Source organism: Phyllopteryx taeniolatus, chromosome 5 (assembly GCF_024500385.1).
Source record: "Phyllopteryx taeniolatus isolate TA_2022b chromosome 5, UOR_Ptae_1.2, whole genome shotgun sequence".
Taxonomy (NCBI): domain Eukaryota; kingdom Metazoa; phylum Chordata; class Actinopteri; order Syngnathiformes; family Syngnathidae; genus Phyllopteryx; species Phyllopteryx taeniolatus.
Genome location: NC_084506.1, coordinates 2,948,175 through 2,964,939, shown reverse-complemented (window position 1 = coordinate 2,964,939; position 16,765 = coordinate 2,948,175). Strand labels below are relative to the sequence as shown.

The 16,765-nt window shown below is 40.8% G+C and overlaps 2 protein-coding genes across 5 annotated transcripts in view; one reads left to right on the top strand and one right to left on the bottom strand.

Moving 5' to 3' along the window:
- The window catches only part of ndrg4 (NDRG family member 4), a 67,072-nt gene extending 59,331 nt beyond the window's left edge, over positions 1-7,741 (top strand). For 2 of the 4 annotated variants that reach the window (XM_061772935.1, XM_061772937.1), the window contains 4 exons: positions 500-535; positions 621-672; positions 2,094-2,132; positions 3,361-7,741. In XM_061772935.1, coding sequence (XP_061628919.1) covers positions 500-535; positions 621-672; positions 2,094-2,132; positions 3,361-3,515 — 282 coding nt within the window. In that variant the 3' untranslated portion in view covers positions 3,516-7,741. The remainder of the gene's footprint in view (positions 1-499; positions 536-620; positions 673-2,093; positions 2,133-3,360) is intronic. The other 2 variants (XM_061772936.1, XM_061772938.1) reach the window with 1 other exon arrangement.
- A 2,225-nt stretch (positions 7,742-9,966) lies between these two features.
- On the bottom strand, positions 9,967-16,127 carry si:ch211-194m7.5 (olfactomedin-4). The gene is made up of 7 exons (XM_061773991.1): positions 15,968-16,127; positions 15,697-15,819; positions 15,339-15,557; positions 14,867-15,020; positions 14,443-14,670; positions 11,573-11,741; positions 9,967-10,640 (listed from the first exon to the last, which is right to left on the bottom strand). The coding sequence occupies exons 1-7, from the start codon at positions 16,019-16,021 to the stop codon at positions 10,205-10,207; spliced, it is 1,383 nt and encodes a 460-aa protein (XP_061629975.1). The 5' UTR covers positions 16,022-16,127; the 3' UTR covers positions 9,967-10,204.
- Between the last annotated feature and the right edge of the window lie 638 nt (positions 16,128-16,765).

The window sequence follows — 16,765 nt, the reverse complement described above, 5'->3', positions numbered from 1 at the left end:
ACCTCTCACCGCACTGTCTTAATTGGAACTGGACAAACAAGTTGCCACGTAGCTGTAGATGAGTCCAATTGTAATCAGCTGGCAAGTCTTACTACAGCTAATCAGTGGAATTTTGCTTATCTGGAGGGTAAGCTGTGGAGAAAAAACTTGACGTGCTAGAAAAAAACTGACTGCAATTTTGGAATCAGCATGCCAATTTTTGTTTTAATCAGCATAAAAATCTAACTCAAAATATTTTGATTTTCAAATTGTTGCCCAGTGATTTCTACATAGAATTATAGAATGATAATATTTACTCATTCCATAAGGTTCAGAGCTACATGGGGACAATTTTTGATTTAAAAAAAAAAAAGTGTCATTGATGAGGTGGACAAGAGTGACAGAAGTAAATGACATATACAAGCAGAAATCAGCACTTACAGTATGATGCCACTTTAAAAGTGCAAAGATGGGTTTTCAGTTACAAAGAACTTGGTTCATGGCTCTTTTCTTATGACAGATGGCTGACTCTGGTGGACTACCCCAGCTTACACAGGTATCACGCTAACTCTTATCACAGAGCACTAAACCACTTTTAAAAAATAGTACAATTGAATGTGGCTGTCTTGTTTTTTTTACAGCCTGGGAAGCTCACTGAAGCATTCAAGTATTTCCTTCAAGGAATGGGCTACAGTAAGTATTCACAACTATTGTAGGGGAGATTTTATCTTTATAGCTGTGTTTTTTTTTTGTCACAATGTGGGTGTGAAAATACTAACCCCAACTCTAATGAAGTCGGAATGGTACGTAAAACAAATAAAAACAGAATACGATGATTTGCAAATCCTACATGAAATGTGTTCTGATAACACCATATCCTGTTTTTTATGATCACTGGGCTTTATTTTGTCAAACCAAACACTGTCAGGGAGGCATGACCAGAAAATGTGACACCTTTCACCTCAACCAGAGACAACAGTTACCATGGCGACAATAAGTTGTTGTCAAACGATGGATTGCTGCGGCAATGTTGGGAACAAAACGAACAAAAAGAGGAAAAAAATATGCGGTGTCACCTGGTGCTCGAGAGAGGACGTTTTGGGCTATCCATTCAAGGAGGGCTTGAGGTATGTTCAATACCCTCAATACAATGCAAGGAGGCAACAAAACATTATGTAGCCTAGCAAGGTAGTGGAATCCCTAACGTTTCAACGTAAAAGTGCCAGTGTACTGTCGAATCATGCTCTAAAGAGCTTCAGTAAACATTGGTTTGTGCGTGTGAATAAATGTTAACAACGGCGACCAAGTATGTTGAAAGTGGCAAGCACAGGAGGCGATGCACCGGTCACAATTTACAGTCCTATTGGTCTCCGTCAAGGTATGCTGTCGGAGAGTTGTTGTTGATATGTCACTACACTACACGGAAGATAGCCAAAAAATATCTAACCTGCTTGACTTTTCAAATCGTTAGTCGTGGATTATGTCACACCACAAGAAGTTTTGTCGAAAATATGACGGGCCTTATCTGGCCAATATCGGGGCTAAAATCCTGTAGTCTGATCTAGGCATTAGTCCATGGCATGGGTAACTTGAACTTTTGTGAAGGCACCATCAATAGTGAAAGGTACATACAGGTTTTGGAGCAACAGATCCAAGCAGTCTTTTTCAGGGACATACCCGCTTATTTCAACAAGACAATGCCAAGGCACATTGCAAGTGTTGCAACAGTGTGGCTTTGTAGTAAAAGTGTGCGAGTAGTAGGCTGGCCTGCCAGCAGTCCAGACCTGTCCCCCGTTGAAAATGTGTGGCGCATTATGAAGCGCAAATTACGACAACGGAGACCCCAAAACTGCTGAGCAACTGAAATTGTACATCAAGCAAGAATGGGAAAGAATTATGTTTAAACATTAAACAACTTTGAGGTGTATTCGATTGAATATAGGTTGAGAAGGATTTGCAAATCATTATATTTTCTTTGTGTTTACATTTTACAGAATGTTACAACTTTATTGGAATTGGGTTTGTACAATTTAGCAGCAGTATTTGAGGCGAGATTTTGTTCAGAGACAGTTCTATTAATGTTGGCCTCTGTCTCCCTTACCCTATTCTCTCAGTCGCTTATGTGAAGGATCGGAGGTTGAGTGGAGGGCCAGGTACTTCCTCCTCCACATTCACCTCTGACCTCTTCTGCTGCCCTGTATGATGCTCTTTTCAAACATTTATTTTATTTTGTTTTAAATGCAGTGGTTTTTTTTTTTACGTCATTTCTGGCATCTGCAAGATGTAAAGGCCCTCATCTCTGAATATTTTTTTCCTTCCATGGAAAAATATACTGTCCTTTCTTTCCTTGCCCTCATCATCCCATTTCCGAAACTGCTCTTTGCATGGCCCTTAACTAGCTTTGGCAAGGCCTTGCTGATTGCATTCACGACAAGTATTTTGAAATATCAATATGCAGAGCTGCAATTTCAATATTCTTATTTCTGTTCACATACATACACATATATTCATATGAGTCATGCATCTACTCGTAGGTGTCTAATTCAGTGCCCAAGGGGCAGATGCAGCCCGCCACATCATGTTATGTGGCCAGCTAAAGCAAATCATGTGCGTCTATTTTTTTAATTTTTATTAAATTAAATTATTATATTGATAATCCTTCAAGGGGATATTAAATCTACACTCTGCTGTTTATATTAATGGTAATGCGTCCCACACACATAGAAACTTCGTTTTTGTTTTTTTTTTTGTTTTGTTTTTTGCTAAAATCCATACCAAATTGCTAATTGCCTTCACTTTTGATAACGTTGCGATATTGTAAAAAAAAATTTTTTTTACCATTCCCTGTTTTACAATTAAACAATAGATGAACAAGCTATTTATATGAAGTAATATGATGATGCGATTAAACGTTTTTATGGTTTCACACTCATAACGCCCCTCTGAGTGAAACCATAACTCAAATGTGGCACATGACAAAATGATGGTCTGCGTGGTCACATTGTAAAGAATAAAGCTGATTACTAGTTCGCTCAAAAAGGAGTCGAATGCATTTCAAAGCACCTCAAGAGACATCGTTATCTTTTCACAAACAAAATTCAAATTCTGAAAATGATAATGTTCACTCTTTTCAGCAATGAGCTCTACATTATTAGGAAATAAACCCCAAGCACCGCAATTGCATGCTGCTCATAATGCATTTGTGAGTAGACTGACAACACCAACTGCTACATTGACTAAATCCAGGCTGTTGTTTGTTTATCCGTGTCATAAAGGGGACATTTTAATACCCCCAACAGCATGACCCCCCATATCAGCAATGTGAATCACATAAACACAGTGTAATGTTTTTTTCTTTACCCCATCTGCTTGTCCTCTCAGTGCCTTCCGCCAGTATGACTCGTCTGGCTCGCTCCAGGACCGCCTCCCTGACAAGCGCCAGCTCCATGGACGGGTCACGCTCTCGTGCCTGCACCCACTCCGACAGCACCGAGGGAGTTGGTGCAGTCACCCACACTATGGAGGTTTCCTGCTGAGGTGTCAAAAGAAGAGGGGAGGAGGGGGTGGAGGGTACAGAGAGAAGCCATAGGGGGCAACAGTAAAGAAGCCCGTATTAGGGTATTAAACAGTTAATTAGATAGGATGAAGTAAATACCCATGATCGCTCTCTCTGTCTTCATCCTCTAGATCCCTTATCTGCTACATTCTATCTTCCTATTGTAAAAGATGTTAATGTACAGTTACGGTCAGAAGTATAAAGTACATAACTCATGGGGCATGAATGTCATCTTAATTTTGTACTTTTAATGATTGCTTTTTTTTTCTTTATCAATGGTGGAATAATTAGTCAATTGACATACATCTTCATTGAGTTTTGAAAACAAGAATCTAAGATATACATCCATCCATCCATCCATTTTCTTTACCGCTTATCCTCATTAGGGTCGCGGGCGTGCTGGAGCCTATCCCAGCTATCTTCGGGCGGGAGGCGGGGTACACCCTGAACCGGTCACCAGCCAATCGCAGGGCACATAGAAACAAACAACCATTCGCACTCACATTCACACCAACGGGCAATTTAGAGTCTTCAATCAACCTACCACGCATGTTTTGGGGATGTGGGAGGAAACCGGAGTGCCCGGAGAAAACCCACCCAGGCACGGAGATAACATGCAAACTCCACACAGGCGGGGCCTGAACCCCGGTCCCCAGAACTCTGAGGCAGATGTGCTAACCAGTCGTCCACCGTGCCGGCTAAGATATACATACCTAAATCTTTCTATAAAAGTTTTGATGAAGGTTCTAGAATGTCTTTCAAATTGACAGGGCCAAGCCGTATTAACTTCTTGTTGTGCATCGTCATGGAATGCAGCAGGTCGTTTCTCTTTGCCAGCATAAAAATGAGTTGTATGTCAGTACCCATTGGATTGACCAAAACTCAGAAACATGTGAATCAGATCCAATGAACTTGGCAAAGATCAAAGAAGAAGAGAAAATTGTTAACTTGTTAAGGTAAACTTAACAAATATTAGTGGGTTTTGTAGCCTTCTATGTATAATTTTGACTTGTGGATCAGAGAAATTCAAAATAAATTTAAATACGTGCACCCAATTCTTGCTTTTAAAACTCATTGAAGATGAAAAGTTCAAATCATTCATTCAACACCCCAAATGTATGATACTCATGCCCATGATGAGTGTTTGAAATCTTCTAATCGCAACTTTATATTGCTATAGCCCCTTTCACCTTTGTAATACATTCCCCTCTAACTCAATCTTGTTGCCCAGCATTTAAATTTGTACTCTTGACCATCTCATAGTTGTTTGCTAAGCATTCCATTATTGGCTTGAACCCCTTTCACCCCCCCCCCCCCCCCCCCCCCCCCCAACACATAAACACAGACACATCAACCGTCTCTGTCGCCATATTCAATAAAGAGCTTCTGAAGTAATGATATGAAAAGGAGAATGCGAAGAAGTCAAAGAACAAGTACGGGGTGCTAAAATCTGTTTTGTATCAGCACTTTACACGGTGGTCATAGGATGTCCAGAATTTGACAGACAGCAGAACACAACCAACTATGTTGTCCCAGGGGTGCTTAGAATTGTGTGTAATTGTAAGCTTGTTAGGGAACAACACACACGTACACACACACGCACACACAGTGATAGGCCCAGAACAAGGACAGCTTTCCCCGTTTGGCCAAGTTGAGCAAACGTCATAGGACTGGCCCTGCAGTAAGCACACCGAGCAAGAGGATTTTTTTGCTCCAGCTGGAAATACCATCATGACACATCAGGCGAGCCTTCATCCAGCCCATATCGATGCTCGTGTGTTCTAATGTGTACCTATGTGTAAATTTGTTGTATAAGATGTCCATTGCCCATGAATATAGTTTCTTTCCAAGCATTCCCTCATCCTTTGATTTTTTTTTTTTTTTAATTATAGTACTGTACTGAAAATAGATCAGTGATATTATCAACGACTAGTTGACGTCGACTTGACTTTCATCACATTAGTGTCAACTTGACAAAAATCTGAGGTCGTGCAACCCTTTCTGTGTGTACTACCACTACAGGCTAAAGTCAGCTCATCATTTTTATTTACTTGTTTTGAATGACATATTTGCCAAAAATGTGGCGCAACTATAGCCATGTACAATATATTCATCAAAAACACAATTTTCCTGATTTCCACAGTGAAATAACAATGCATGATTTGTGAGCTGATGTTTATACATTATGATCGCATCCTGAACAGATATTAACTTGACATGGAATTTATTTACGCTGTTACTGAGAGCAGCTTTAAGATATATGCCATTCTAAGTCTAAGAAATCCATAACAGTAATATAGTATAGAATTGTATTTGGTAACATCTATATGTACGTGATGTCTAATCTTAGGGTGCTTTAGTATATGTATAGTATATATATATATATATATATATATATATATATATATATATATATATATATATATATATATATATATATATATAGTCTTGTGTTAGGGTATACAGTACAATGTTAGACCTCACATGTGGTTACTTCAATAGAGCCATGTTTGTAACTACCATCATCAGTCTGTAACTCCACTGCATGGTTGTGGTTCTGGTTGTAGTCAACTCTGTGTGGTCCCCACGATGACAATTGCATTCTGATCCAAACCAAACAAGACCAGTGGGACTGAGGCCGAACCAGACTTGTCCCCTTCTTTTTGCTCGGTTGCCCACCACCAAAAAAAAAATAAAAAAATAAAATCGAAACTTTTCCTTATTGCAACTAGCCCCTCTCCTTATATGTACCAAAGTTACACAAACACACACGCACATACACACTCCCACACATAAATATAAGTAGAGTACTGATACAAAAACTGCACGGGCTGGGTGTTGAAAGGGAACTGAGACCAGGAAAAAAAGCCGTAAAAAGTCATACATTAGATTAGTCTTTTTTTTTTTTGTGTGTGTTCTGTATAACCATAACCTCATTAGTATAGTACATGTACAATATTTATTTAGAGCTTTAGAGTAGGGAAGTTGTGTGCTGTTGCCTGCTCTTATACTGGACCGCAACGGTTTCCCTGTTTATTGGATTAATAATGTCCAACGGCGATGGACCGTAGTCACCAATGTCTCCTGTTACGGAAATCCCGTGGTCAGGTCAGTCATAGCATTCAATTGCTGAGGTGTGCACATCTCTGAGATGGCCTGTGAGAAGCGGGGCTGTTTTGGAGCCATTTGGGCGCCAAGCTCAGAATGTAGGGCAACCCCCGACCACCTTGAAAAAATTATTCCCACTCCCTAAAAAAAGGTGCCCCGATTCTCACAGGTGAACCCAGTTGCACCCTAAAGGGCTATCAGCTGAAGTCACTTTTATGAAAACGTCTGCCACTGGATGTGTTTCTGAGCACTGAGGGACTAACAAAGACAGATAAGAGAATGTGATTTTAATGATGCCGGAGAGTAAATTGACATGGAAGGTTACATTTTAAACTATACAATTCATGTAAATTCCCATATTCATATTCATTAAAAATGGGAAATGGAGGCGTTAGGATAGTATATTGCATGGAAAACAAACACCTAATTTTTTTGCATGGAGTAGAGAGTTTGGACTGTATAAAGACATCCTTCAAGACAAACTGCCTTGGGGGCGGGGGGATTACGGGGTATGGTGTTCTCCTGAATGTATTTTGTCCCTTTTTTGAAGTGCTGTACAGTATTGTCACCCCAAAACCTTATCCTACCAGAATTTCTACACTATACTTTGTACATTCATGACTTCATTATTTCCCCTGTAAAAGTAGTGAAGGTGACTAGTTCTTTGGCACTGAAGGAATTTAGACTTTGGCCCTCCTTGCACTTGTAGATATTTTTTATTTCTAGAGCAGGTTACTAAGACCCAACACTGATGTTACTTTATAGTGAAATTTATGTTCTTGCCTTTGTGTTTTTAAACGCCATCAGTAAGGTGAAACCTTATTTTAGTAAAGTGATTATTTGTTCATGTGTATTAATACAGTTATTCTTATTACCGTCATGTCAATTGAGCAATAAGTATTTTTTCTTGTTTGGAGTGTTTCATAATGTCTTCCCTATGAGCAGTCACAACAGTAGACAGATTCTTACCTGCTTGGCTGTCATGTGTAATGTAAAGTTGAAATATGTTATACATACAATATATATACAACATAAGCTGTCACTGTCCATGTACTAACCAAGTAACAATGCATAAATAAAGACCTAATGTCAACATTTGTAATGTAATCAAATTTTCATCTTTTTCTCCATACTGCATTTATTTAGTGAGGTGTTTGTGATCCACTTTCAGTATTTTATAGGTCCATACGTATGTTAGTCCGCAAACTTCAATTTAAAGATAAGAAAGGTTTCTGTCCATCCATCCATTTTCTGAGCCGCTTCTACTCACTAGGGTCACGGGCAGGTTTCTGTTGCGATGTCAAAAGGAATTGTCATTACTTACAAGAGTATTAATTAACACGTTTTGATCTCACGTCTCTTTGACTGATTTGACCACACATATGTTGGTCCAGTTTATTGTGCATACAGTAAGTGCACTTAAGTCTAGTCGTACCTGAAATTGTTTAGAATTTAGTTTTGATGTACTGATGTGAAATGTACAGTATACTGTATACTGTATTAAATAAAACTACAATGAAGTCTAGTTTGTGAACATTGGTTGTACCCTGTCACTATTGAGTGATTTCTTGATTGAACAGGTCTTGGGGTAATCAGGCTTGGGTTTGTTCAGTGAAAACAAATTTAGCTTATCCCAAAAAATGTAATTAGGCACAGTTAATTCATGATTTAACAAGCATTCCTTTTTCACACAGGACCAGGTCGCTTTGAATAGTTTATTTTCCTTATTAACAACAACAACAACAACAACAACAACAAATCATTTAAAAACTGCATTTTAGGTTTATAGGTGGAACGATTGACGACTGGTTAGCACATCTGCCTCACAGTTCTGAGGATCGGAGTTCAAATCCCGGCCGCGCCTGTGTGGAGTTCTGCATGTTCTCCCCGTACTTGGGTGGGTTTTCTCCGGGTACTCCGGTTTCCTCCCACATCACAAAACATGCCTGGTAGGTTGATTGAAGACACTAAATTGCCCGTAGGTGTGAATGTGAGTGTGAATGGTTGTTTGTTTCTATGTGCCCTGCGATTGGCTGGCGACCAGTTCAGGGTCTACCCCGCCTCTCGCCCGAAGATAGTTGGGATAGGCTCCAGCACGCCCTAGTGAGGATAAGCGGTGCAGAAAATGGATGGATGGATTTTAGGTTTACTTGGGTTATCTTTGTCTGATATTTACATTTGTTTGTTTATATACATTTTTGATCTTAGACAAAGTGGGGAAACTATATGCAAAACAAAACAAAAGAAAAATAATTTGAAAAGGGGGCAAATACTTTTTCATGGCACTGTATAGCGCCCCAACTAGGAAAAACTCCACCAGGTGCTATTGTTCCTCACCCTACCAGCACTTGGGTCACGTTAGGCTGTCTTCTACAGATTTGCGGTCAAGGTTTGCAGGATGATATGGCCGACAGCTTTCTGCCCAGACAATCCATGATAGACTTCACACAGTCAATCTTCAGTCTTGCAGGGCTGTTTGAAAGTCTGCCATGACTGCCCTTCACCATCAGGGCCATTTGTGCTGATGTCACCAACATGTGCACTGGAAAGCTGAATATGTGGTGGAATGGTATGTTCACCGATGAGTCCAGATTGTGTCTACGGGTCAAAGTGTGAAGAAGACCTGGGGAATTCTATGCTGGTTGCCGCACCGATAGATGAACATCTTTCGGTGGAGGCACTGTAGGACGGCATCTATGTCACTGGAAACACAAGGCTTATCATCATTGGAGGTAATCTCAATGCAGAGCGATATCACGATAAAATGCTGGAGTCAGTGGCAATCCCATATCTCCTCATCCCATATCTCCACAGTGTAGGACGGAACTCTATCCTCCAAGATGACCACGCTCGCTCCCACAGAGCACGCTTATCAGAGACTACCTCCAGAATTTGTGAGTGGAGCGGACAGAATGGCCTGTGAGCAGTCCTGACCTCAACTCAATTGAACACTTGTGGGATCAGCTTAGGCGTGCTGGTCATGCCAGAGTGACTACCACAGAAGCGCATGGCACGCCACAGCAGTGTGTAACCAGACTGGTGAACAACATGAGGAGGAGATGCCTGTGTATGGTTATTCTGCACACTACTGATTGTTAAATGAATAAATTATTAAAGTGCAAATGTGACTTGTTTCTTGAAAATTCAAATCGTCCCATCCACCAAACACCAAACAAGAGTCAATAGCAATAGAAAAATTTGCAGTTTGGCACTGTCAAAGAAGATTTGGCAAATTTTTCTTGGCCTTAACTCACATACTGAGCTCTGCTGCCCATCTGAAAAAATGCATGTTCCTTACAAATTTAAAAGGGTAATAAACAGGCTTTCCAATGATATAAGATTTATTGCCAAGAAGCATAGTCACAACAAAAAAAAAATCATGTACCAAACACACATTTCCTTACTTTTGGTACTATATGTGTGCGAATGTGTGTGTGTGTGCGTGTGTGCGTGCGCACGCGTGTGTGTGTGCCGTGTGTCAACATCTTTTATTGGCATGTCTTTATGCACATGGTAGTAACTGTATGATCAGGTTCTATGGCTGATGGTGGCAGTATTTATTTATTCAAACAATGCCTTATAGGAGACCATGTTAGCATCACAGTAGACATGCAACATCTGGTCCACTGGGCTGTAATTTAGGAAGAAAATGTTAGGGCACATCTTGTTCATGAAAATGCCAAGGTTGAACTTCTCCACTCCGGTTGATGTGTCAAATGAGTAGAAGATCTCTTCCATGTCCTTATTTATATAACGTGTAGCGTAGAGGATGCCACAGGCCATGAAGGTGTTGGTGACTGCCTGCTTATAGACCGAGGTGTGCCAAGTTTGGCTGAGCATCGGTGGATCTCCTTCTTCCACCTTAGACAAAACCAGGTTACCGAAGTGGTCTGTGGTGCTGTAGATGAGCCACACACCTGACTCATCTATTGCAAGGTCAAAATCCGTGTATGGGTAACATTCATCTACATGACAAAAGTTTCCCTTTGAATTGAACCTGTAGAAAAAGAGATTAGAAAAAGAGAAAGAGAGTATTTATTTATTGATTTTTAGTTAACAATTTGGTTGTCTCACACATACTGTACATTATGAATATTGCGTTTAAGGGTCATTTCCGTATAATTGGATCAATAAAGACATGGCCCACTGAATTTCCTTTTGAAAAACAAGAGACTTTTCATACTTTTTAAATGTCAAAATGTCTTTACTGTTAGGTGTAAAAAAAAAAAAAAAAAGAAGTTTCATGATTTGCAGCATTTCTTCTGAAGATATAGGATTTTTCTCCCATTGCTTACTGTGCCCTTTCCATGAAAACTAACACAAATGCATCTTAATGTCTTCAGAGTATCTGTGATCTGAAGTGCCAGAATCAGGCAGCCATTTTTCATTCATACAATAACAGACAGAAAAATAAATGGGGTTATTTCTGTGATATTACTGAAACTGAAATACAGTATGTATGAATTTGTGAAAGTGTTTGAAGTATTGCCAGTCTTTACCGTTATAATTATTTGTTTAAAGACAAGAGTGTAATAGGTTTAGTGAGTAGTGACGATCATTTATGCACTTGTATTTTCAGAGTTTGAAGGGCAACACGTGAATTGTGCAACTAACACAATTTTTATAAAGCTGTTTATGTCTTTTCCGTTATGCACTTTTGTCTTTACTGTAATGCAATAAGTGTATTTTAGTGTGCCATGACCATTGGCTCTGTCAGGATTGTCTTTACAATGAATGCCCAAACTTTTAAATCATCAATAACTTTTGGAAAATCAAACTTTAAGAATGTAAACATTTCAAAATTGTATTATTTATTTTATTTATGTACTTATTTATTCATTCATTCATTTATTTTGAGTGTCTTTACCATTATTGATCAAATTATATGAAAATGACCCATAATATAACAAGACAAAATGGAAAATGAACCTGGTGCCTTTGGGTAACTGTAGGTTGGAAATGGTTTTAGATGTTATGTTGAAACGACAAAGTTGATCATTGTTATAACAATTGTAGTACAAGGCCTCGCCATACAGAACAACATTTGGTCCCTGAATGGTGTTGGTCGTTGGATTGGCTGGATGGATCTGGACATTACCTGAAATAAGACAAGGATGGGTGACTTTTATAGTCTGAATGACTAAAATAAACTTAACTTAGAATATTGCCAAAATTCTTAAAATAAATTGCACTTTCCTCACAAATACTGTGAAATCTGAACATTGATTGAGAGTAAACAATTTATTTTCTGTTTATGATATTGACTTTGCTCTCGCAGAAAAAATCCCATATTGTTTGGATTGTGTGAATATGTGGAGAGAGAGTGAGGGGAAAAAAATCCTGATTTCCTAACAAATCATGTGTATGATAGGACACGCCGAGCAGGTGTGGGTATACTTATTGCCCCCTGGCTCCGCGCCTGTACGTTGGGGTTCACCCGGTGGATGAGAGGGTAGAATCCCTCCGCCTTCGGGTGAGGGGACTGGTCCTGACTGTTCTTTGTGCCTATGCACCAAACAGCAGTTCAGAGTACCCACCCTTTTTGGAGTCCTTGGAGGGGGTGCTGGAGAGAGCTCCCGCTGGGGACTCCATCGTTCTGCTGGGTGCCTTCAATGCTCACGTGGGCAATGAGGGTGAGACCTGGAAGGGCGTGATTGGGAGGAACGGCACCCACGATCAGAACCCGAGCGGTGTTCTGTTATTGGACTTCTGTGCTCATCACGGATTGACCATTACGAACACCATGTTCAAACATAAGGGTGTCCACTTGTCCATTTGGCACCAGGACACCTTAGGTTGCAGTTCGATGATCGACTTTGTGGTTGTGTCATTGGACTTGCGGCCGCATGTCTTGGACACTCGGGTGAAGAGAGGGGCGGAGCCGTCAACTGATCACCACCTCATGGTGAATTGGCTCCGATGGTGGGCGAAGACGCCGGTCCGACCTGGCAGGCCCAAACGTATTGTGAGGGTCTGCTGGGAACGTCTGGCAGAATCCCCTGTCAGAAGGAGTTTCAACTTCCACCTCCAGCAGAACTTCACCCACGTCTCGGGGGAGGGGGGGGACATTGATTCCGAGTGGACCATGTTCCGCGCCTCCATTGCTGAGGTGGCCCAATCGAGCTGTGGCCGTAAGGTGGTCGGTGCCTATTGTGACAGCAATCCCCGAACCCGTTGGTGGACACCAATGGTGAGGGATGCCGTCAAGCTGAAGAAGGAGTCCTATCTGGCCTTTTTGGCCTGCGGGACTCCTGAGGCAGCTGATGGGTACCGGCTGGCCAAGCGGAATGGGCATGGGAGGAGTTCGGTGAGGCCATGGAAAAAGACATCCGGACGGCTTCGAGAAAATTCTGGTCCACCCTCCGGCGTCTCAGGAGGGGGAAGCAGTGTACCATCAACACTTTGTATAGTGGGGATGGAGGGCTGCTGACCTCGATTGGAAGGTTGTGAGTCGGTGGGGAGAATACTTCGAAGAACTTCTCAACTCCACTGGCACGCCTTCCCATGAGGAAGCAGAGTCTGGGATCTCTGAGGCGGGCTCTCCTATCTCTGGGGTTGAGGTCACCGAGGTGGTTAAAAAGCTCCTCGGTGGCGAGGCCCCTGGGGTGGATGAGATTTGCCCGGAGTTCCTAAAGGCTCTGGATGTTGTGGGGCTGTCCTGGTTGACACGCCTCTGCAACATCGCATGGACAGGGTCCTCGAGGGTACATGGGAGTTCGCCCAACCAGTCTACATGTGTTTTGTGGAAGGCGTTCAACCGTGTCCCTCGTGGAGTCCATGGGTGCAGGCCCGGCCACCAGGCGCTCGTCTTCGAGCCCCACCTCTAGGCCTGGCTCCAGAGGGGGCCCCGGTGACCCGCGTCCGGGAAAGGAAAAACGTTTTCCTTTGTTTTTAATCATCATAGGGGTATTTGGAGCTATGCTTTGTCTGGTCCCTCAGCTAGGACCGGTTTGTCATGGGTGACCCTGCCAGGGGCATAAAGCCCCAGACAACTTAGCTCCTAGGATCCATCCATTCTATTTCAACACCGCTTATCCTGGTTTGGGTCACGGGGTGCTCGAGCCTATCCCAGCTGACTTCGGCCGGAAGGCAGACTACACCCTGAACTGGTCGCCAGTCAGTCGCAGATCACATATAGACATGGACAACCATTCGCACTCACATTCACACCGTCACTAAGTGGGAACTGAACCCACGCTGCCCGCACCAAAGTCAGGTGAGTGTACCACTATACCATCAGTGACCCGCTCCTAGGATCATTATTATTATTATTATAATTATAATAATTATTATTATTATCATCTTTGTGATTACTTGGGTTTGTCCAGTCCTTAAACAATAAAATTGTCAGTATGTGGGAATGGTTGTCTGTCTCTGTCAGCTGTGGGGCAGCTGTGGCCCAATGGTTAAGATCATCACCTACCACCGTAGGGGGCCTAGGTTCAAGACCCCGACTGGACCATCCACCAACATCCCCCGGACTCACGGTTGTGGTGTCCTTGAGCAAGACACTGATACCCCGAAAGGCTCCCCAGGCGCTTCAGCTGCCCCCTGCTCCAGTGTGTTCCACTAACATGTGTATGTATCACTGTGATGGGTTAAATGCAGAGAACAAATTTCCTGTGCATGCATGTTCATCACAAGGTGATTCTTATTATTATTCTCTTTGTCGTTGACAGGCAATTAGTCCAGGGCGAACAAGAAGTGGTACAGGAAACGCATATGTATGGATGGCTTTCCGAGAGATGTGATTTGGAATTCTAGGTTATGGAGTAGTGCCATCATCAGTGGATGTATACCTGGTGCGTTAATTCCTACAGTCAGAGAACTCAGGGAGGAGTAGAAACTGATATAGTTTCCATATCTGTTGCTGTTGGTCAGTATCACTCTCCAATACCAGTTCTCTTTCCCCAACCCTGGTTTGGGGTCACGGCCCCAGCCTCCATACTTGTAGGTGGCAGGAGCATTTCCTGCTGAGAAGAACCTTGGCCCGGTAATGTTCACAAACCTGCCATGGGGACAGAAACCTACAGAAAAAAAGGAAGTTGAAACAGGGATTAAATGTACTGACAATAATCAAGCCTATGCAATACAACATATCTTAGCATGATTTTTTTCTAGCAAAACGTGAACAGAAGTCAGGAGGATTAAAATGATGCTGTTTTCTTGTGGATATGCCATCTAGAGACAGTTGAAAATGAATATTTCCTCTAGTCTGCATACTGTCTGGATGATGTGTGGGCTGTGGTTTGAATTCGTGTTCAACCCTGCACTCGTCCAGGGCTCTCTTCAGGCGGTGGTTGTCTTTACGTCTCTTTTCTACCTGAAAGGTGTCATACTGCTCCATCTCGTGCAACTCTGCTCTCAGTTGCTCCAGCTGAAACAAAACAACAATAATAATAATAATTTAAAAAAACGGTATGAATGACTACATCAGTGACCGCAGGGATTTGGATTTTAACTCAAGAATAAAGAAACATTAAATTGAAATGTGCGCTGTTTATTGTATTAAGAATCTGCAAGGTCGGTAAGCTATTGCAAGTCAGGCATTCCAAGTGATCATGGAAATCATTATTAAATACTGTGAATTCTCTTCTATTTTGTCTCAAATGAGCTTCAAAAAGTCAATGGGCATAGTAGAAACTGTCTTTTTTAATAGGTTAACTGGTTATACTTGTCACAAAAGTAAACTCACCTGTCTGCCAGAGCCAGTGGTAATGCGTTGGTGTCCTTTGGTGGTTGTGTTCAGCCTGTCAACCATATGTTTGATCTCAGTGAGCTCATTCTCTATCACCTGGAGGCTGACAACTCCATATAGCGCTCCATCATCCTCCTTCTCCAGTATTGACACATCTTTTATCAGTTGGGGCAAACGGAGCTCCAACCCAAGCATCAGACTTTCAAGTTCCAGTGCCTGCAAAGTAAAAAAAAAAATAATTTAATTTTATATATATATATATATATATATATATATATATATATATATATATATACAAACACACATACAGACATCACAGTACAGTCTTCAGTATACAGTAATTGTGGCAAAGTACCTTCTGTGGGGTGACATTGCGAGAGCATTTTAATGCCTTGTCATTCACTGAGTTCAGGTTCTCATGAGGGAATGGCTTCTCTTTGTTGGTCAGCTCACACATACAGCGATCTTGTAAATTTAGCTGACAGAACAGAGACAAGTTTAGAATATATATATATATATATATATATATATATATATATATATATATATATATATATATATATTGATTTTAGATGATATTTTAGCAATTAACAAAGGGTTATAATGGACATAAAAATATATCTCACCTGTTGCGTGACGTTGAACAGAGAGCACAGTAGAATGATCGTGTTAAGCTTCATGATGGCTTAGAAGAGAATGAAGCCACCACTGGCTTATTAACATCGCATGAAGATTGTGCATGTGTGTGTCTTTGCAGTGTTTATGTGTGGCATAAGAAACACGTTCTGAAAAAATGATCACTTCCTCCTTCTGGTTTCAGTTCCATAAATCCTGGGATTGGTTTGGATGTGAAGAAAATCCAAGTGTGCATTTTGTACTAAAAATTGTCTCACATGATCCACCACCATCATTATTCACTTAGAAAGTAAAAAATAATGGTCAGGACAGGTTTGATTTAATTGTTTCTTACTTATAATACTATTTAAAATATTCCATGCTATTTTATGCTATTTTTATTCTTATCTAATAGTTTGGTATTCCAATTCATGAGATCATTTTTTTAAGGCAGCTATAGATTATTCTCTCCTTATTCTCTGATATTTATTTTCATTTAATTCCCTCTCTTTTCTATAATTATATTCATAAATAAGATATAGGCAGTTGATCACGAATGTCATTCATTAATATTCCACTTATCACTTTGCTTTCCATATTATTTGTAATATGTATTATATTATATTATTATATTATATATTATTATACATTATTTTGATCAATTCCTGTTGCTTTATGCTTATTTAGAATCAGCAAATCAATGTTATAACCCCCACAAATATAAATACTTATTTGTTTTGTTGAGTTAATCTTTCCTTAAATGAGATAAATATGTTGCTGTTAGACCCTGGTTTTCTACCAATACGCCT

Coding starts and splice junctions, on each gene's coding strand:
- si:ch211-194m7.5 (XM_061773991.1), bottom strand. CDS start 16,021: ATGAAGCTTAACACGATCATTCTACTGTGCTCTCTGTTCAACGTCACG. Junction 14,671..14,866: donor GCCCACACATCATCCAGACA/GTATGCAGACTA, acceptor TTTTTTCTGTAG/GTTTCTGTCCCCATGGCAGG. Junction 11,742..14,442: donor TGTAGGAATTAACGCACCAG/GTATACATCCAC, acceptor GTCTTATTTCAG/GTAATGTCCAGATCCATCCA.